The sequence below is a fragment of the Habropoda laboriosa genome, unplaced genomic scaffold (assembly GCF_001263275.1).
Source record: "Habropoda laboriosa isolate 0110345459 unplaced genomic scaffold, ASM126327v1 scaffold111, whole genome shotgun sequence".
Lineage (NCBI taxonomy): Eukaryota > Metazoa > Arthropoda > Insecta > Hymenoptera > Apidae > Habropoda > Habropoda laboriosa.
Window position 1 is genome coordinate 962764 of NW_017100293.1, and position 20048 is coordinate 982811.

A 20048-nucleotide genomic window follows, 5' to 3' on the forward strand; every position below is an offset into this window, starting at 1 on the left:
CGGTTGTTGAAAAAAAGAATACCGCCCGAACCTGTAGTCTCGCAGCTCGTAGGCTAGAAATACGAGCGGCGCGGATATTGGACACGTCGCGGGGAAAAATGCAGACGTAACTTGATTTTCAAATTTTTCAAACATGCCTGGGGCTACCTTTAGGATTGTTTATTAAACGCGCACCCCATCGTAGAATCTGGTTATTCAGTGCTTCACGCGGCTCACAGGGTGATGCTTTTGGGAAAGACTATAAGTATCCCGTAAAAACTTTTAATATCTTCGAACGATGGAATTTTATTATTTTTTAAAATGTTTCATGGTTATGTGAACGAATAAAATGTCACGTGAAATGTACAGAATTTAATAGATAATACGAAGATAATGTTTCTTTACGAATCACCCTGTACATTGTCTAATGGTCGTGAATGTAAAATTAAAGGATTCCAGTCGAGCTACGACCTCGAGTCCATCATTTTTTTAGTATAAGACGCACGATAAGAGTGGCAGAGACAAAATAAGAATTCGAAACGATGCAATGTGGCTCGTTAAACGCATGTTTAAACTTACCAGACTTTCTGAATCAACATGGCTGACAGCGATCGAAGAAATACGTCGATATACTGTGCCAAACAGCATTGTTGATCGGAGAAAATAAGACGAGACGAAGAAACAGGAAACGGAGGCTGGGGGATGGCTGAACGGAAAGTCTGAGGGATAAAATGGTTGAAAGGTCAAGCCACGGATGTCCGGAGGGTTTGCGCGAGATTGGGCGGGAAAAAAGAGTGAAAAGGAGGGAAGAAAATCGGGACCAACCTTTCTTTACGCTCCTTTGTTTTGTATCTGACATATCCCCTGCTCCCATCTCCCCAATAAGGTAGAAATCCGCTGGAGCGTGAGGGATGCAAGTGACAGCTGGAACTGTTATACCCTGACAGCTGAACGCCGTTCGATTCTCGATGAAACAAGCGCGACAAATTGCTTCCGCGACTTCGTTAACATTAATGGAGAAATATACGATCCGTTGAAGCGTCGTCTGGTCGATTGGCGCGCAAATATGAATTCTGGCGCCCTCTGTGAACGATTCTGTAAATTGAAGTTCAAAGTTTGCCTACTATTCAAAATGGCACCTTTCGAAAAATAACACGGATGCGTGTTTATGAAGGAGTTACATGGAATAATTCAGAGATGTACGATTCGTATAAGCTATTTATTCCTCGCTTACAAATTATATATAAATAAAAGCTTCGATCTCACTATTTACATACGCTAGAATAAAAAAAGGTCTTCGATATTTGTTTAGATACAGTGTGTTTTAAAGAACATCACCCTGGCAAAGGCTCCAAGTGAAATAACGACCAGCGTCAATGACCAGACACGAAGGAGCTTTCAGAGAGTTAAGGGATAGTGATCTATCGTCAACCAAATTCCGTCGATCTTGAGGAAGGAGTCGTGCGTTTTCGTTGGTCGAAATCTTCCACTTTACCTCCAAACTGGCACACACAAGATACATACGAAGTATTCGTTCAAGAGGAGTCTACGGAGGTAAGCATTAACAACTTCTCCAGTTCGCGTAAGAGCTGTGCAATATGTTCTATTAACGTGGAGCCAGTCATTGTGACTGGTCGTAACGTTTTGCTGTAGCACTGTTTGTACAAATTGACAAGTGCTTCTGACCTGAAATAAATTCATCGATTAAAGATATACGATAATTATATTAAAAATGTGTAATTTGAAACTACATACTCTTTTTTGTTACTGCTGTTGTTTTTAGTGACGAATAATTTAGTTAGAGATCGTAAGGTGAATTGCAACCTCTGTTCCATTAATACCACTAAACTTTCTTCACTCTCCATCAACTTTTGTTCTTCAATCCCTTTCCCCTCTTCCGTATTTCCTTTTTCTGCTTTATTACTCACAGTCTTCTCATTATCGGCTTTCTGTCTTTGAGAATTATTCTTATCGCACACTATGTCTATAATAGGTCTACATTGTAAAATTAATTCAAGACCATTCTGATATGCTTTTAACTTGCCATTAAAAGTCGTGGCACCTGTAATCCATTATTAACTATAAGAATAGGACTTTTTTTTGTTAAATTCAATGGAATTGCGCTATAAATAAATACGTACAACGCGCGTGATGTTCTGCTAGAGCAACCCTCTCCATCTGCACTGTTAAAAATTCTGTAGTTTGCTCCAAAGATAACAACAATTTTGCAGCCTTGTCGTAATAAAGCTTGCACAACTGTAAACTTGTTTTTCTTTTAATGTTATCCACGTCTGGTTCGTATTCTCTATAGACACGATGATACAAAGATGCAAGTCGATGTTGAATCGTTGCGGCACGGAATTGATAAACTGGTTGTCTTGGTCCAGCCGTTTCCACGTCGCAATGCTTTAGAGCTTTCTGTAGAAAATCAACAACTTCTCGTTCCAGCTCTTCTTCCGTCTAAATTTACAATAAAGCGCACACTAATGCAACTACTGATACAAATATAATTCAAATAAAAAGAAAGTCAAGAAACATACCTTGCACCCAGTTGTAGGATAGTCTTGTAGCAATGTAGCCATAGTGAATAAAGTGGTAGACAAATCCCATGTAACGGTATCCCAAATCATGGGATTTGATTTTCTCGAACCTAAGACTTGCAAGGCTTTTTGATAACTCGCAAGAGCTTTATTGTAGAAATGGCGTTCTTGAGTGTTTTGTTTAACGTGCATGTGTGCACAGAGTCGCATAAGTCTTCCTGTATTCGAGTGTAAGAGGGCTAAGTTTGCTTCATCGTGAACAGTTTCGAATGCTTTCACGCCTGCTTCTAAGTGAGTCAACGATCGAGTGAGCAGCGATGTTATAGCACTCATGGAACTCGATGATTCTTCTGCTAAATTTTCTTGTTGGTACCGTGCTGTAAAAATTCTGTAATTTATTCTATTCGTGTATATATAGTTTTTAGTTATAGTAAAAAATACTTACTTCCCGCTTGATTCATGTAAAGTACACCTAATTCGTTATGAATGTTTCCCAGTCGCCTCAGAAGATTATTTTTATCCATTTCCAATGGTTCTAAAGACAATGCTTCTTTATAACACTTATAAGACGCTGCTAGAGTAAATTCTAAACTTTCTAAATGTTGTGGCAATAATTCTTCGCCATCTAAAATACACAAAGATAATTAGTATTTAAACGACGATTATTTTAACGTATTTTTTACCTATCAACATACTCGTGTCTAAATCTTCCATTCTGCAAATCTCTTCGACGATCTTCTCTTCGGTTTCATGCCTCATTTCATAGTCCTTCCTGTGTTTCTCGACGTTACACCAATCTTGCACAACCATGAAGCAACAATCTCCCGCGCGGCCTAATAAATAACTCAACGACTTGTCGTTTCTGATACCGCAGAACATCTCCAATATTTTCTGGCAACGTAAAACCGCCAACATGTATCTTAACGAGGCTCCATAATTTTTATTGACATATTCATTCTCGGCGAGCACGGCAAAAATTAAAGAAGCCTTCTCGTATAACAATGTTTTCAAATGAGCGTTCCAACTGATGTTATCACTTTTTTTGGGCGCCTGCCATGTAGGCAATGTTTCTACTTTTAGTTTGCATAACAGTGCTTTAGGTTCACGCTCATCAGGCTCCTGTTTTACAACAACTTTTTCAGCTTTTTTAGCTCTCTTCTGTTTTAACTTCTTTTTATGAGTAGGGCTGTTATTTAGTAAACTTTCCCCTGATTCAGACTCTTTTCTATCCTCTTTCAGAGAGACATATGGCATAGGAATCGCTTGGAAAGGTTTTGCCATATTCAAATGATTCTCTTCGTACTGCCTTTTCTCTTTCTCCTTTTCTTCTTCTTCATTCCTGTCCTCTTCGGAATTATCTTCAGTCGGGAAATACTGTAAACATTCTAGTCCACAATAAACGTGCTCCAGAGCGGCCAAACATCTTTCTTCAACCGTGCCCGAAATTGGCGGTGGTTTATACTTCGGTTCTTGACATTCTGCGTGTTCTTTGACTAAAAATAAAATATAAATAATTTATCGAAATTATTTATGCACGAAACAAATATAGAATCGTTCGAAATAATTGTTGTTCTTACTATTGGCCAATGTTAAAGACTTTATGGCTGCATCTTCAGTTTCTTCTTCCTCCTCCTTTTCATTGTCATAATACATGCTCGATTCGCTTTGTGTATCCTCTTCGTCACTTTGATCGGAAAGTCCTGGGTTAGCAGGGTCTGTATCTGACGGTATGTAAAGATCAGACAACATAAAATGTGCAGATGTCACAATTTGTGGATACTTTTCCTTGGTCAGTAATTGTATACAATTCTTCAATAGCATTCTAATGGTACCCCTTTGTCTATGATAATCAGAAGAGTACTTCATATTACGGGCTACCCTATAGAGCAGCATAGCAACAGGTACAGTGAATGGATTTTGACCTTTCTCATCAGACATATCGTTACACAAAGATGTTAAGTCATACAACTTCACAACATCGTCGTCCTTGCCTTTAAACAACCAATAAGTATGCCCAGCCTTGGTTACATTATTTTTTAAGAAACTTAAAATATTTTGTGCAACATCCTTGATGACTTTGGGGCTGAATTTAGAATTATCTAAATTAGGGAGATCTTCTGTCTTTATTAATTCATACTTTTGGACAATACCATCCAAGTGATAACACATTACTACTTCTGGAACATTACACATCAAGTTGTCCAACCAATAATCTATACCAGTTAACACATTGATGGGCTTGGTCATGTCTCTCAGTCTGAGGCTTATACACGGATGAGTTTGCCCTCCAAATATAGGCATATCAGTGCCAATGAGCATTTGTATATTCTCAAAAGTCCAGAGAATATTTCTGGCAAAATTGTGATTATAATTTGGATCCGGTACTTTCTCTTCTTGCGAGGGCTCTGGTAAGCATGGTTCCAGTGTTTTCACAGGTAACTGTGGTTTGGTCTGTTGCTCCTTATTATCACCCACTAATATCGAATGATACAAAAATTTGGATACCAAGTTTCTCTGCTGCAAGGTATTTCTGCTGTTTGTCTTGTGAAACAGACATTTCTCCTTGTCTCCCAGATTGTGGAAAATGTGTTCGTAGAAGAACTTCTTCAGCCACTCCCAGTCACTCTCCGCACGTCTGAGCAAGTATTTGTGAATATCAAAATCATCCAGCAACAGAGTATTTTCAATTCTGTGAACCACCATTGATATGACTCCATGGTTGTACGGTAGTTTCAAGAGTTTCTTTATATTCTCAGCATCGGACACGACATCAACCTCTCCCACACAGTCAGGGAACATGTGTGCCATGCGAAAGCTGGAAAATCCAGAGGTCTGTGACCAAACACTTTGCAGTCCGTAGCTTTCTGCAGAGCTGCTTAGCCAATTGCTCGGTGGTAAATTCAGATCTGTGTTGCATTGTAATTGAGCATAAGTCGCTGGTGTCGGAACGGCAGAATATTTTACAACGGCGGTAGACTTAACTGGTTTCTTGGGTGAATCAGACGGTATGGCCAGAGGCATAGGATTGACCTAAAATAAAAACAGTTACACGAATACGTGACATTGAATACCCGACATCACTTTTATATCTAACACGTTCGTTCAAATTGTAAATAAAATCACTAATATCGTCTATACGTTGTTTGCCAATACTGGCGCGAGGAAGTGTTCCTAATATATCGTACGGAAAATACTTTCGATAAAACAACCATGTCAAAATAAAGCACCGAACGTAGCTAATTGAACGACACGTTACTTACTGTATCAACTTTGGTCACCGCGCTTTCTGACATTTTTAATTTCGAACGGTGTCACTCGCGTCTCTCAAAACATGTCGTTCCGTTCCAAAATTTCTAGAAGGAACCAGAATGTATATCGAGACACCTCGTCGACCGCTCGCATAGCACGCAACCACTGATTATGCGATATATGCAGGTAGGATGTAAGAGTTTAGAAACAGTTCCCTACTTTACCAACTCCCACTCTACCTTACCAACAGAGAACACATCCACCGTTTCTACTCACACGACAACATATCGGCATTAATTTCACCGGTAATTACTAAAATAATTACCACAATTATTCTATCAACTCCCACAAAACGCCAACTTCAAATACACCAAAAAATACATGAAAAACACAGCGAAAGTAATATTCCCTCGAATTCCACAAAAATAAAAAATCCACAGAGGTAAAAACTAGGGCACGAATAATTCATCAACGAGCCAGGTAAACCGAAACCCAGCACACCCTTCGGTAACAAGCTTACGTCATAATATTTATATTAACGTAAAGGGTCGAAGCAGCGAGGGCATAACACGGAGATTATAACAGCGAACCGAAGCCAACGAAGATCATCGATCAGCCTAACAGAGACACAGGGGGAGCGTCTCTCCATTCTACATCGTCGAAACAACGTGCATGTTCCGAACCGAGAAGTAAAAGGTTAGCCTAACGACGCGTGCAGAAAAGTACGTTTATCCGCGGCGCTGAATGGATTCTGAAGCCGTGGAACCGCTTGACGTCACTGGTACCACGCTCCTATATAAGACGACGATCGGTAGCCCGACGATCCAGTCGTCGACGGTGGTTACACGACCGGAAACAAGTCAGAAAGCACCTTCGTCGAGCTCGGAAAATGGTGGTGAACTTCAAGGTCTACAAGAAATGCTCCCCGAACGGCAAGATCGCCCTTTACCTAGGCAAGAGGGATTACATCGACTATTTGTCGGGCATTGAGCCAATAGACGGTGTCCTGCTGTTGGACCAGGACTACGTGGACACCGGTAGAAAGATATGGGGCCAGTTGGTGTGCAGTTTCCGTTACGGCAGAGAAGAGGACGAGGTGATGGGTCTGAACTTCCAGAAGGATCTCTATCTAATCTCGGAACAGCTGTTCCCATCTACCAAGAAGCTCGAGGACAACTTGACCAGGCTTCAGGAACGTCTGCTGCGAAAACTGGGCCCGAACGCGATTCCGTTCACCTTCAAGTTCCCGCAGACAGCTCCGTCCAGCGTTACTTTGCAGTCCGGCGAGGACGAGTCTGGAGAACCGTGCGGAGTCAGCTACTTCCTCAAGATCTACTCCGGAGACACGGAGACCGACGTGACTCACAAGAGAAGCACCGTCAGCATGGGTATCAGGAAGATCCAGTACGCTCCTACTAAACAGGGCCGTCAACCGTGCACGGTGGTTCGTAAGGACTTTCTTCTGAGCCCCGGCGACTTGGAGCTGGAGGTAACTCTGGATAAACAGCTGTATCATCACGGAGAGAGGATAGCTGTGAACGTGTGCGTGAGGAACAACAGCAACAAGGTGGTGAAGAAGATCAAGGCGCTCGTACAGCAGGGTATCGACGTTGTGATCTTCCAGAACGGGCAGTTTCGTACGGTGATCGACGCTGTGGAGACGCAGGATGGATGTCCTATCAATCCGGGCTCGAATTTGACCAAAGTGCTTTATCTGAAGCCGGACTTGGAGAATAACAAGCATCGGCGGGGTATCGCTTTGGATGGGAAGTTGAAGAGAGAGGAGAACGAGCTTGCGTCTAGTACTTTGCTCACTTCGCCGGATGTGCGTGATTCGTTCGGTATCGTCGTGTCGTACGCAGTCAAGGTCAAGCTGTATCTTGGAGCTCTGAGCGGGGAATTGTCCGCCGAGCTGCCGTTTATTTTGATGAGAGCGAAGCCTGTGGACAGGATCAAGGTGGTGAACGCTGACAACATGGAGGTGGAGGATACTACCGAGGAGAAGGTGAAGCCGGAGAGCAGCTAGAGAGGTTGCGAGATGTGTCGAGGGAGGGAAGAGTATTTTGGGGGAGGATCTGTAATAGTTTGTGCAGTACCGATTCTTGCGGTATCAACGATTAGTCTTCGACGTTGGAACTCGATAAAGAATAATTTCCGGCCGAGTAATTGTCGAAGAATGGAAGCAATAATCTGTAATAGTTTACACGGTACAGTGTTTAAAGATCTCGAAGATTTCGTACGGTATTATAATTAATCTTCGACGTTCGATTGCAATGAAAAAATAATTTTAGGGAAAATAACCACCGAAGAGTGGAATCGATAACTTGTAATAGTCTGTACAGTACCGTATTTCGGGATCTCAGGGATTTCGTATGGTATTAATAATTAACCTTCGACGTTGGAAGGGAAAAATAATTTTGGGGAGAGTAATTGTCGAACCGTAGTCGTACCGTATTTAGGGATCTCAGGGATTTCGTGCGGTATTAATTTAAAAAAAAAGAAATAATTGTCGAATAATGGAATCGATAATCTGTATTAATTAACACTGTATCCAAAAATCTTGAAAATTTCATACGGTACTAATAATCAACCTTGGACGTTTGTCAGAAGAAAGTAATTGTCGAGGAATGGAATCACTAATCTGTCCTAGTTTACACAGTACCTAAAGATCTCGAAGATTTCCTAATAGCAATAAAACAGCATTCGTTAGACGACGATAGCGACGAGATCAAGCAACGGAGGCCCTAAACATTCCACGATGTCAAAGAGAGTGGTCCAGCGCACCTGGTGTGGGTTAATGATCTTAGGAATCCCAGGCTATCGATCATCGGCGTGAAGGTAGATGAAAGTGAATCGTCCGACGTAAACGAAACACATTCCTACGTGCGAATTATTACCTGTAGCTGTCGTTTGCACCTTAGCCTTCCTTAATTGTAAAACAAACGTAGAATAAAGCTGTATGCATCGTCAAGACAAACAAATTCTTACCCCTTTCTCCCTATCTCAACCCAAAGAAATTCAGCAAAAAATTCAACGTTCTTCCATGAAAATATTACAAACTTTTCCTCCGACATTCTCAATTTCTGATTAAACAAAACAGCAATTATCGACAGACTGTTGCGATACGAGGTAAAAAGCAGCCGCAAATACAGACACTCTTTATCTGGTTTCCTGAAAATTTCCAGACTCTCTCTGTGCGAAAGAGAGGCGGTCGTATTTCCTTCGGATAATTGCATCGGTGAGAAGTCTTTCTATCAGAGCGAACGAAGAGGAGGACGGTGGTAGAGAAAGCTCGGTGAATTTCAATGTTGAACTTGGTCAACCAAGTACCAGCTCCTCGGCAGAGCGCCGATAGAAGTCACGTTGCAAGGCACGAACTACGTTTTTCGACGTCGTCCTTCCGCGTTCCCTTTCTCCGCGAGGCGAGTCCTCGCCGCGATATCGGCGAACAAAGCGCGGAACGCCGCGTTATCGGGACGAGCTTGTCCCTCGTTAATATCTAGCGAGCCGCGATTAATCAGCCGCTTCTAACGACAGATAACCACCGTTTTTACTCGTTTTCAACGCGAAGAACGGGTACGCCGAGCAACGAAAAATAAAAGCGACGTTCCCTGGCTTTGTAGGAAAGGGTTATTCACCTAGCGAGAGGAGAGTAATTGTAATAATCGCGAGTTTATTGCGCGAGGCAGATAAATTGCAATTGACAGACCGATGTGGAGGAAAAGGAAGCTGTGCGATGAGAAAACGGCGTGGATTATTAGGAAATCGTTCTTCGAAGGTAATCATCGCCTCTGAGTGAGAATCAACTTTTGACACTGAAATTGTTCTCGATTTGACCCGTCCAAAATGACGAATTGAAGTAAGTTTCTCAATGTTTATAATACTGTAACTTACGTTTCTGTTGTAATAAAAAGGACAACGTAATTGCAGAGTAATTAAGCGAAATTAGCTGAAGTCCTTTTCAACTCGATCCGCCCCAAAATGACGAATTTTTCTTTCATTATTTCTTAGGCGGGTAAAAGTAAGTTCCACGATGTTACGTATAAAGTAATACGGAAGGCGAAAGAGAGTGATTAAACAAAATTGCACTTTTCCGAGGTTAATAAACAAGGCGGCGTGTAAAAAAGGCCAACTATGACACGGAGGGATCAATATAACCGAGATCGTTGCGCAATCCGGAGTATTTCGCGAAGGAGAGCCTGTTAGAGGACAAGGTCGACCATTTTCTATGACGCAACCTCTCGTCGCTATCCTCTCTGGCCTGGAAAAATAACGCTTCTAGCGTGTTCTGCGTCTGAGAAAGGCGATCGATCCGGCCCGAGCCGAACTGTTATCCGCAATTTCGTCGAAGGACCAACCGAAGAGACACGCTTCCTTTCGCAAGCCTACATTCCCTCTCTCCCCCTCGAGGAAACCGAGAAAAAAAGGCGCACGAGTAAACGTAGAGCGACGCGTTAATAGAAGAACGAGGATCCTGGCGAGGTAAGGTCCTGGTAGAAGGTCCTCGCCGCCACCCTGTACACGTATCTCTACCCGCTGGGCGTTGGAGCAAAGGCGGCAAGCCCAGGGAACGTCGGAGGAACAGAGACGAACCTCTTCTTCCAGCAGCAGCAGACACAGAGGTTACGTATAGCGAGGAGAAGAGAAGAGAAGAGTAGGTAGGGATGGGATAAAATTAGAAAGAGAGGTCAGAAAAATCGTAGGGACGTGGTAAAAGGGGATGGAGATAGAGAGAGAGAGAGAGAGAGCGAGAGTGAAAATCGAAGAGGAAGAGAAGAGCGGCGTGGTAGTAGGGGCGAAGAAACGTAGAAACGTGGAAGAGAAGAGAAAACGAGACACAGCGGGAGGGGCAAGAGCACGCCAACCACGTATATTACACTAACTCACACGCAGAGGTAGAGAGAAGCAAGGATATGTACAGAGAAAGAGAGAGAATGCGAAGAAAGATCGAAGGAAGAGAAGAGAGAGGTCCGAGCGTTGCATGTAGTGCGGTGTGTGGGTGAGAGAGAGAAGGAGGGAGTTAGATAGGCGGGCAAGCCGCGAGAGCGAGAGAGAAGGAGGGAAGATAGTAGGGGGTTCGGTCGGTCCGCAGGCTTGGCTGGTGCGTCAGTCAGGCTCGAGACACCCGCGAGAACGGAGCGGTGGTTGCCTCCCTTATTCGGTACGTACGTTCGATGCGCCCCCTCCATCACCCCCTGCCCACCTAACAGCAAGTCTCTGTCGAGGCAGTGTCGCGCAGAGTGTCGTACGAGGCGTATTGCTCCGCGTCTATCTCTCTCTTTCTCTCTATCTCTCTCCTATCCCCTTTTTCATCGGTTGTACTCTCTGCGTCTATTTGTATATACGTAAAGCGAGCCTCGTGACCCTTTCGACTTGGTCGTTCTGTGCACGCGTCAGAGAGAGGATTGGAGGAGCTATTCTACCGAGCAGAAGCCATAGAGCGAGGAAGATAGAAGAAAGAGGTTCTGGAGGAGAATCTTGGAGGAAGAACGAGGACGGTGGCGGCTACGCTGCGCTAGCGGTCGAGTGAGTACCTTGGACAGCCTTGACTCTGCCCTCTCTGCTCTTTCCGTCTTTCTCTCTCTCTCTCTCTCTCTCTCTCTCTCTCTCTCGTTCCGTATTAAGGTTAGCTCTTCCAAAGTTGGACGGTATATATTTTCTCGCGAAAGGACAAACGCGTGTGCCTCTGACCGGGCGGGCGCAACAGACACCGGCGAAAACTCACCGATACGCGACGAGTTTCTCTTCTCCCGCGGCAGACGGTGGCATTGATTTCCTCCTCCCGTCCTCTCGCGCGCCGCCCTTCCCTTCCTCCCTATGTACGCGCGATCGCAATCTCGTAATTTCCAGCGGAACCGTTTCTCATCTCTCTCTCTCTCTCTCTCTCTCTCTGAATGCCTCGAAAAGCAATGGAAACTCCCTTAAATCTCATCCAACTCGTTTCTCCATCTCGAAACAACAACCAGGAGAACTGTGCGCGTGCATCTGTGTCTGTGTGTGAGCAAAGGTCGGAAGAGTGTAAGTGGGATAGAGAGAGGATCTCGGCAGAGGGAAGATGGAGGCCGAACAACCGAATATTTGCTTTGAAAAGCATCCTCAGACGTGCACGTATATATCTGTTGGCCGGTGCTGTTTGGAAGAGCGAGCGGAGGAATGTTTGTTTGCTCTCCGCGAGGATTCTTCGAGAGGACGAAAAGCGTGCAAGAGCGGAGGAACGAGTTTCTCCGGCACGCCGGAGCGTAATTTCACGCGAAACACTCGCAACCTTGAACCACCGAGCGGCTGGAACTCGGTGTACGAGGCTGGTCCCCAGCGTTCAGGGGCGTTCGAAACGCGGCCACAGGCTTCGGCAGTGCGATCACGAAACTCCTTCTCTTCCATCCTCCAAATATCCGATTCCTCGTCGAACCGAAACCTACGAGACGTGTTCCAGTTTATTCCAACTGTGTACACGCTTCTTAAACGAACCTAGTCGTCGTCGTCCTTTACGATGACACGTATACCGTAGTATTATTGGAGTAAGGTGGCGCACGATTCAGATATCTCTATTTATAAACAGACTACCTTCTGTTTGCTCGTCGGAAACGGCGGTTGTTCCCGCACGCGCCTCTGTTTACCGTGTCGTAAAAGCGAGAGTGTTTGCTTGGATCGTTTAAATAGGCGACCAAGGTCCTTCGAATCCGCGATTCACCACAATTTTCTTTATTTCATTTATCGGCAATTAGCAGACTTTCGATCGCGTTGTGGAAATTTCGACGGGAAACTTAAAGTCGCATCGTGAAATCGTAATGGGCCAAAGTGGAAATCCTTGAACCAAATGTTCAATTTAACCTTTCAATTTACCTAAGATTTCTTTACTTCTATCTTAGGGAATATTATTCCGATTACACCTCGTCCAAATTTTCCTTCTGCTTCGCTGGAAGCGTTCGATATTATAACGGAGTCAAAATGGACGGTTAAATAGAGGAGCTCGATCCCCTAACCTCAAAATTCACGAAAATCCTCAAATTACAATCCCCTTAACCTCCAAATTCACACCTAAATTGCCTTCGTTAGCAAGTATTATCCTCGCGATCGTCCCGAAATTTTCCCCGTACCTCCCTGGAAGCGTTCGATCGCGTAACGCAGTCAAAATGGTCGCTGAAGCGGAGGACCTCTCGCTTAACCTAAAAATTCACGGAAAACCTCGATTCGAGGCTCCGTCTGACCCTCGAGTTTCCCTAAATCCTCGACACTTCGTATCGACCAAGTGTCTTTTTCGCCCACGTTCGCGACGTTAAATATCGCACGGTGACTCCGACCGGTGCACATACACCGTGCGGTGTTCGTTCGGTTGGTTCGAGGCGCAGGTATAGAGGACTGCGTGTGTTGGAACGCTTATCGCGAGGCTGGAAATCGAGAAGCACGAATCGTCGACCTCGAACCGTGCTTTCATACGGTATTAGTCACACGTAGCCGACCGATGAATATTTCAACGTTACGCGGCACGGCGCACACCGCGTGCACGCCCGTGTTGCAAAGCATTCCCCGCGTGTCGTTTTTCCGTTGCGAAACGCCGCAGCCTCTATAGTAATCCCTGTGGATAAGAGATCGGCAATAGTTGTGTGTGGTGTTTCAACTCGGTGGACCCGCATCGATTTCACTTCTACACAACACACCACTCGTCGAGCCGTGGAACACTTTTCCTGCTTCGATTCTCGAGTCACCTCCAACTATTGTCCCAGTTGACGTTGAATGGCTTCTGTTGCCACTTAGCCACCACGTACACACCGCGATGTGCTCGAGAGACAGGGTGGTATGTTGCATCGTGAAAGAATTTGATTCTCCTTCGAGCTTCTTCAGGGTATGCGTATGCGTGTATATGTATATCGATGTTTGAGCGTGGTTTTTGTAGGTTGAAAAAGGGGGACCACGAGAGTGGTGTTGTAGATGGATTTTGAAGTGGAGTGGGTCTGAGGTATAATGGCGAGTGTGTATTATCGTGTTGTTAGAATTGCAAATGCGGTTGGAGAACGGTGGGACATTGTTTCGCGATTTCGTACCGGTGTATGTGTAACGCGAGGCAGAGGAGGAATAGTTTTGGCAATTCGTTGTGGGATAGTTGATCGGTTCAGGTGATTTTTGATACATGGGTAGGTGGTTGATGACAGTCGGTTTGATTGGGTTAATTATAGATAGCCTTTGATAGAGCGATAATTAGAAGTCTGTGTTGACGCATTGGCAACCAATTTTCCTCTATGACATTGTTACGTTTAGGGTAATTGGGTAGGATGAAAAATTGCCAAAGTGGAAATGTTCGTGGATGCGAAGTTTAACATATTGTCAGCTTTGCTAGTGCTCCGAATCATTTTTTTCTGTGGTGTTACGTACAGTATAATTGGATACAACGAAGGTTCCGAAAGTGGAGATAGCTAAGAATGCATATTATTACATTTAGCGAGCTATCGTTCGACTTTAGTTAATATTCCGACACAAACTTTTCTCTCAATTTTTTCTACTGATCTAGACACCTATTCACCTGCAACTGGTTCAGTTAATGACAGAGATACCTGAGAGAAGATAAGGATAGCGTGCAATAATTCAGGAGAATTAAAAATTTAGAAAATGGAAATCCATACTGACACATTGCCAACTTTTCTATTCCAAACAATTTTTCTCCAAAACATTATTACATCTAACATAATTAGCTAAAATAAAAAATTCCCGAAGTGGAAAAAACTTTTCTCCCAATTTTTCTATAAAACTTAGACGTCTATTCCCCTGCTATTGGTACAGTTAGTAATGGCAGAGACATCTGAGAGAAGATAAGAATAGCGAGTAATAGCACAAGAGAGTAATAATTTAAAAAATAGAAATCCATATCAACGTACTGCCAACTTTTCTACTATTCCAAAGGATTCCCAAAGTGGGTATGCCTATGAATGCACACTTACATCTAAAAAAACAAATATTTCTCAATTTTTGCTACTGATCTAGACCCCTATTCACCTGCAACTGGTTCAGTTAATGACAGAGATACCTGAGAGAAGATAAGGATAGCGTGCAATAATTCAGGAGAATTAATAATTTAAAAAACAGAAATCTATATCAAGGCATTGCCAACTTTTCTACTATTCCAAAAGATTACCAAAGTGGGTATGGCTATGAATGCACACTTACATCTAAAAAAACAAACATTTCCCAATTTTTGCTACTGATCTAGACCCCTATTCACCTGCAGCTGGTTTATTTAGCAATTCACATTAAAATCGTGGTGCAGGTTTATTCTACACCGAACTCTTCTCCGAATAGAGCAGAACGCAGTCGGCTCTGGATACTGCGCGTGCTGAAAACGTAGCCCGAGCCTCGGGTAGGTGGCCGTGGCAGGGTGTAGCCGGTCAGAGTCCTGCCCGATGCATTCGCGATCCTTCCGTTTCAGCGTCGTTCGACGTCGTCCTTCGCGAAACCGTGTGCTCCTCTCGCTCGCTCCTCTCGTGACTGGATAACCTCCCAGCCCGCTTATCGTCGCTCGTGGTCGCAAATTTTCCGGAGGATGCACGGGACAGATGAAAGTACGCCACCGGGGACTAGATAGACCGTTGAATTATTCGATTCTCCGCGGGGGCAAGTCTGCTATCGATAGATTGAATATGAATTATTGAACGGTCTAACACAGATAGAGGAAGAAAGGAAGGGAGGGGGAGGGCAATCTAGACGCTTTCGCGTTGAGGACGATCACCTGGAGCGCACTCGAAACCATCCAGCAATGTGGAGACCCTCTGTCGAGTCAGCAATCGTCGCTTACGATCTGATTTTTTCTTTGGATAAAGGGGAAGTCGAGGGTGGAGGTTTTTTTTTTTAAGAGCTTCGGGGATTATTGTGTTTTTTTTCTTCTTCTCTTTCTCGTGGGGCAGCGAAGGATTAGCCTGAGAGAATAATTAAGTGAGAAGGTGTTGTGGAAGCAGCTACTGTTTAGAATGCGAGGATTTTGTGTAGCTGGAGTAACCCAGTCGTCTTCTTCTTGTAATCTGAATTTTTCTTTGGATAGAGGGAATTTCGAGAAGGCAGTGAGGATGAATTTTTAAGATTTTTAAGAGCTTCTGGGATTACTATGTTTCTTTTTCTTTTTCGTGGAAGCGAAGGATCAGCCTGAGAGAATAACGAAGTGATAACTACTGTTTACAGTGCAAGGATTCTATAGTAACTCAATCGTCTCCTCCTCGCAATCTGATTTTTCCTTTAGATAGAAGGGAAATTTCGAGTGTGCAGTGAGATGGATTTTTAAGAGTGTGTTTCTTTTTCGTGGAAGCGAAGGATTAGCTAGAGAAGATATTACAGAATCAGCAAGGACTTTGTATGGCTGTAATAACTCAATCGTCTCCTCGCAATTTAATTTTTTCCTCGGATAAGAGAAGAATTGTAAGTGTGCAGTGAGAATAGATTTTTAAGAGCTTGTTTTCCTTTTCGTATTAAAGTGAAGGGTTAGTTTGACAGAATAATCAAGTGAGAAAATAAAGCTACAGTAACTCAGTCGTCTCCTTCTCACAATTTCAGTTTTTCTTTAGATAAAGCAGGAATCTTAACCCTTTCGCGACGGAAGAACTAGCCATCGGTACGCCACTAACGAACGGGTCGTCGTGCTATTTGCTCACACCATACACATCAAGAGTACCTCGCGTTTTTTCAAATCTTAGAGGATTTCGTTGGAACAGCAGAGGACTTAAGGGTGTATCGGACAAAGGGAATGTCGTCGAGGCCTTGTTCTGTATTTTAAAATAAATCTTCACTTTGAGTTGTTGAGGCGCGAGCCAATGCGACGCGCTTACTGGATGCCGGATATAACCGGCGCTAGCCAGTGTCAAGCATTTAGTGGATGCCGGATATAACCGGCGCTAGTCGCGAAAGGGTTAAGTGTGCAGTGAGAATGGATTTTTAAGGTTTCCGAGAGCTTCCGGAATTACCGTGTTTCCTTTCCTTTTTCGTAGAAACGAAGGGTTTCAGAGCAATCGTAAAAAATAGAATCTAAACGAATCTAACATAGCTGCACTAACCCGATCGTTCCCTCCTCTCTCGCGAACAACCACTTTCCATCCACTTCCAGCACACGACGAAAGCGTGATACCTCGGAGGACTCTTCCATTCAGCTTTACATACTAATCGCGGAAGTTGCCTGTTGTCCTCGCAAAAAAAAAAAAAGGGGGAGAATTTTCACGACTCTCTTTCGAGGACGGCGAGGAGGAGCTCGGTCTAGAAAGAGAGGCGATGATACGAACGTCGCGTGGACCGATTATCCTCGTGGCAGAAAGCGAGAAGAAGGAGCGAGGGAGAGCCGGGAGAACCGGCCGGGTTCGTTTTCGACTTTCATTTTCCGCCAGGCTCGTTCCTCTGAAAGAAGTCAAATGTCAAAGAGGGGCGGCCGGGTGCACGCACAGCGGATCCTTTTGTTACACTCCCCCGTCCCCTCTCTTCCCTCCTTCTTCGTCTCGCGACGTTTGCTGCAACGAGGCAGAAAGGGAATTCTTTTTTCTTGAAACGCGCGGATGTCTCTCGACGACTCGTTTCGCGTGGCTGGAATCGCGATAAGTAAACAGCCGCGTTAATTCACGCCGGCCAATTACAGACGGATATGCACTTATGCATATCGCGGGTGCGCGGAGTGGGAAGGGTGGGGGGAAGAAACGAGCGTGCACCTCGGCTGGGTTCCCAGCAGAATCATGAAAGTATAATGCAGCTCTCCCTGCGAACCGTCGACTTTCATCCGATCGGCCCATTATCTTGGATTAGTTCGATGTTAATTGTAAACGGAGGGACGGAGCAACGAACGTAATCTTCGCTCTGATCTTTCCCAGGAATCCTCCTCTTGCCTGGCCTAACTCCTAGAGGATTCAGCTTCTTCTTCTTTGCTAATGTCTCGTGGAATTTTTTTTTTTTTTTGTTTCTTTCCTTCATTATTGGAACAACAGTTACGTGTAATATATTACGATTTAATCGGGTTTAATGAAATTGTTTCTCGGATTGGACTACTTTGTTTCGTGGGAGATGTTATTTGAAATGAAACTGTATAGGGGAGAGTCGTGCGGTACAGGCCACTCTAAGCTTTTGTACTACAACTTGGGCTAATGTTGGTAAAAATGAAAGGGGACAAATGGTTTTTCTGAAATTTTCTCAGTAAGATAAATAATTGGTAGAAATAAAAAAGTTGTAATTTGCAGCGAACGAAAAATTGTACCGGCCAGCTACTTGGTTGGTAGATTTCAAGGTCTAAGTAATAAATGATTTTTTTTTTATTGCACTCCATGAAATTTACAATCAATTCCACGGGGGAATTTTTAAGAAATATATTGGCTTTGGTCAATGACATGACTAATATACCTGTCCCCCGATTTACACGGATGATCGGTTCCTCAGAATACTGTGTAAATCGAAATCATGGCTTTTTGTATGAAAAACCGTGTAAATCGGGGGAAAAAAAATAAAATAAAAAAGAGTAAAATAAAAATAAAATAAAAACGAGAAACAAAAAATATTCAGGGTCAGCGATCGATGAAGGCGAAAATAGCCGGTCGCCAATGAAAGATCCGCGGCGGCAGCAAATGAATGCTTTTTCTGTGCAAAAATGGGGGAAATTCCGTTCATTTTTTGGTTTAATGCCAGTGTTAACAAACGAACGGTACTAAAACATGACTGTACAAATATGTGCGCAGCGTAAACTTTTATCTTTAACAGTTTATATTCCTGAAAAGCCGTTATTGTGAAAACCGTGTAAAAGTGAAATCGTGTAAATAGGTGTTTGTCATGACGGTTATAATGGTTGGGTAAATCTATTAACTAGTTTGAGGGGGTGAGCCCTCTTCAGTCTGTATCTGTGGTCGTTGATTTGTAACAGGTTAGTGACGAGATTATTTTCATGATGCGTGAGTTGGTGAAGGTGTCGTTTGCTGATGATTCCTTCTGTCACGGTTGGAGTGTCCAGGTCGCTATGTATTATTTTGTTAGAAATGTACCAGGGGGCAGAGTTTTTGACTGGAATCTTTATAGCAATTCGATGTTTGATATACTGGTAGTGCCCCAGAAGTAATAAACGATGTTAGTAAAAATCGTTTAAAAACAGAATAGAACTTTTACTTAGGCACGTCTACAAATATCACAGGTGACACTCCGCGTGAGCCCGACCATTGCAGCTATGAAAAAGAACTTTTGTCGTACGGAACACCAGCGTAAACGTTAAACGTCTTAGAACTCTGGTAATACCGAAGAAAACAGAATTTCAGGGCTATTCGTTTGTTTTTCCATCAATAGCGCAGTCAACTAACGAGATCTAGCTTTGGCCCGTACTGCACGACTTTCCCCTACATTGAGAAGTGTTTGTGAAGTTTCCAGAGGGAGAGACCGTTTTTAGTTGCAGAGGATTCGTCTGTCGTCGTATTTTTTTTGGTTTTCTTAAAAGTTCTCTTTGGTTATCGGTCGTTGAAATCTCCGGGCGCGGTGGTCGTTAGCATAATACGACGCGTACGTGACAGCAGTTGGTTTTTTTTTCTCTCTCGGAGGTTCTGATGTGTTTCCGTCACGGCCACAGATCTAGCGCGGATGTGACGAACCACAGAGTCGATAACGCTCAATTCCGCGAGAAGATTTCGTAATTTCCGCGAAGTGTGTTCGATCTCGGCGATAGAAATGGAATCGAAATAAAGCTTCTGGCCGTTTCGAACATTGTGAAAATTCGAGATTACTCGGGGAGAGTGCGGGAGATACTGGAGAACTTTTAAAGAGAATTTTACAGAGTAGAGTAGGAATAGAGTTTTAACCAGAGATTGTGAAATTTCGAGATTTCTCAGAGTGTGTGAAAGACACTCGAGAGTTTTTAAATAGAATTTTTCAAAGTATAGTAAAAATACTATTTGAAAAAATTCAAGAGATGAAATAGAATGAAAGTGATGCTTGCAACCATTTCAAAAATTATGAAAATTCGAGATTTCTCAGAGAGAGTGTGCAGGATACTCCAGAATTTTGCAGAATACAGTAAAGATACTATTTGAAAAAATTCTACAGATGAAATAGAATGAAAGTGATGCTTGCAACCATTTCAAAAATTATGAAAATTCCAGATTTCTCAGAGAGAGTGTGCAGGATACTCCAGAATTTTGCAGAATACAGTAAAGATACTATTTGAAAGAATTCTAAAGATGAAATAGAATGAAAATAAAGCTCCTAAGTATTTCGAAAATAATGAAAATTCAAGATTTTTCAGAGAGCGTGTGTGAAAGATGAAAACTTTTAAATAGAATTTTTTCTAATACAATA

At 43.3% G+C, this 20048-nt stretch overlaps 3 protein-coding genes across 4 annotated transcripts in view; 2 read left to right on the top strand and 1 right to left on the bottom strand.

The window, feature by feature from the left end:
• Nucleotides 1-1322: 1322 nt before the first annotated feature.
• LOC108573860 (erythroid differentiation-related factor 1) lies at nucleotides 1323-5919 on the bottom strand. 2 transcript variants are annotated; one of them, XM_017936338.1, is made up of 8 exons: nucleotides 5780-5919; nucleotides 4097-5549; nucleotides 3215-4012; nucleotides 2965-3144; nucleotides 2520-2896; nucleotides 2121-2439; nucleotides 1735-2041; nucleotides 1323-1665 (listed from the first exon to the last, which is right to left on the bottom strand). In XM_017936338.1, the coding sequence occupies exons 1-8, from the start codon at nucleotides 5810-5812 to the stop codon at nucleotides 1515-1517; spliced, it is 3618 nt and encodes a 1205-aa protein (XP_017791827.1). In that variant the 5' UTR covers nucleotides 5813-5919; the 3' UTR covers nucleotides 1323-1514. The 2 variants fall into 2 exon arrangements, with proteins under 2 accessions (XP_017791827.1, XP_017791825.1); XM_017936336.1 differs by having other exon boundaries at nucleotides 3203-4012.
• A 687-nt stretch (nucleotides 5920-6606) lies between these two features.
• Nucleotides 6607-8255, top strand: LOC108573850 (arrestin homolog). The gene has a single exon (XM_017936327.1). The coding sequence runs from the start codon at nucleotides 6658-6660 to the stop codon at nucleotides 7792-7794; it is 1137 nt and encodes a 378-aa protein (XP_017791816.1). The 5' UTR covers nucleotides 6607-6657; the 3' UTR covers nucleotides 7795-8255.
• A 2636-nt stretch (nucleotides 8256-10891) lies between these two features.
• LOC108573827 overlaps nucleotides 10892-20048 on the top strand; it is a 102430-nt gene continuing 93273 nt past the window's right edge. The window contains exon 1 of the mRNA XM_017936304.1: nucleotides 10892-11294. The gene's annotated coding sequence lies outside the window, so the exon portion shown is untranslated. The remainder of the gene's footprint in view (nucleotides 11295-20048) is intronic.

Bases quoted from the DNA above. Each gene is read 5' to 3' on its own strand.
- LOC108573860 (XM_017936336.1), bottom strand. From the start codon at position 5,812: ATGTCAGAAAGCGCGGTGACCAAAGTTGATACA. The intron at 3,145-3,202 runs GTAAAAAATACG...TGTGTATTTTAG, and splicing joins AGACACGAGTATGTTGATAG to ATGGCGAAGAATTATTGCCA. The intron at 2,440-2,519 runs GTATGTTTCTTG...TTGTAAATTTAG, and splicing joins ATCCTACAACTGGGTGCAAG to ACGGAAGAAGAGCTGGAACG.
- LOC108573850 (XM_017936327.1), top strand. From the start codon at position 6,658: ATGGTGGTGAACTTCAAGGTCTACAAGAAATGCTCCCCGAACGGCAAG.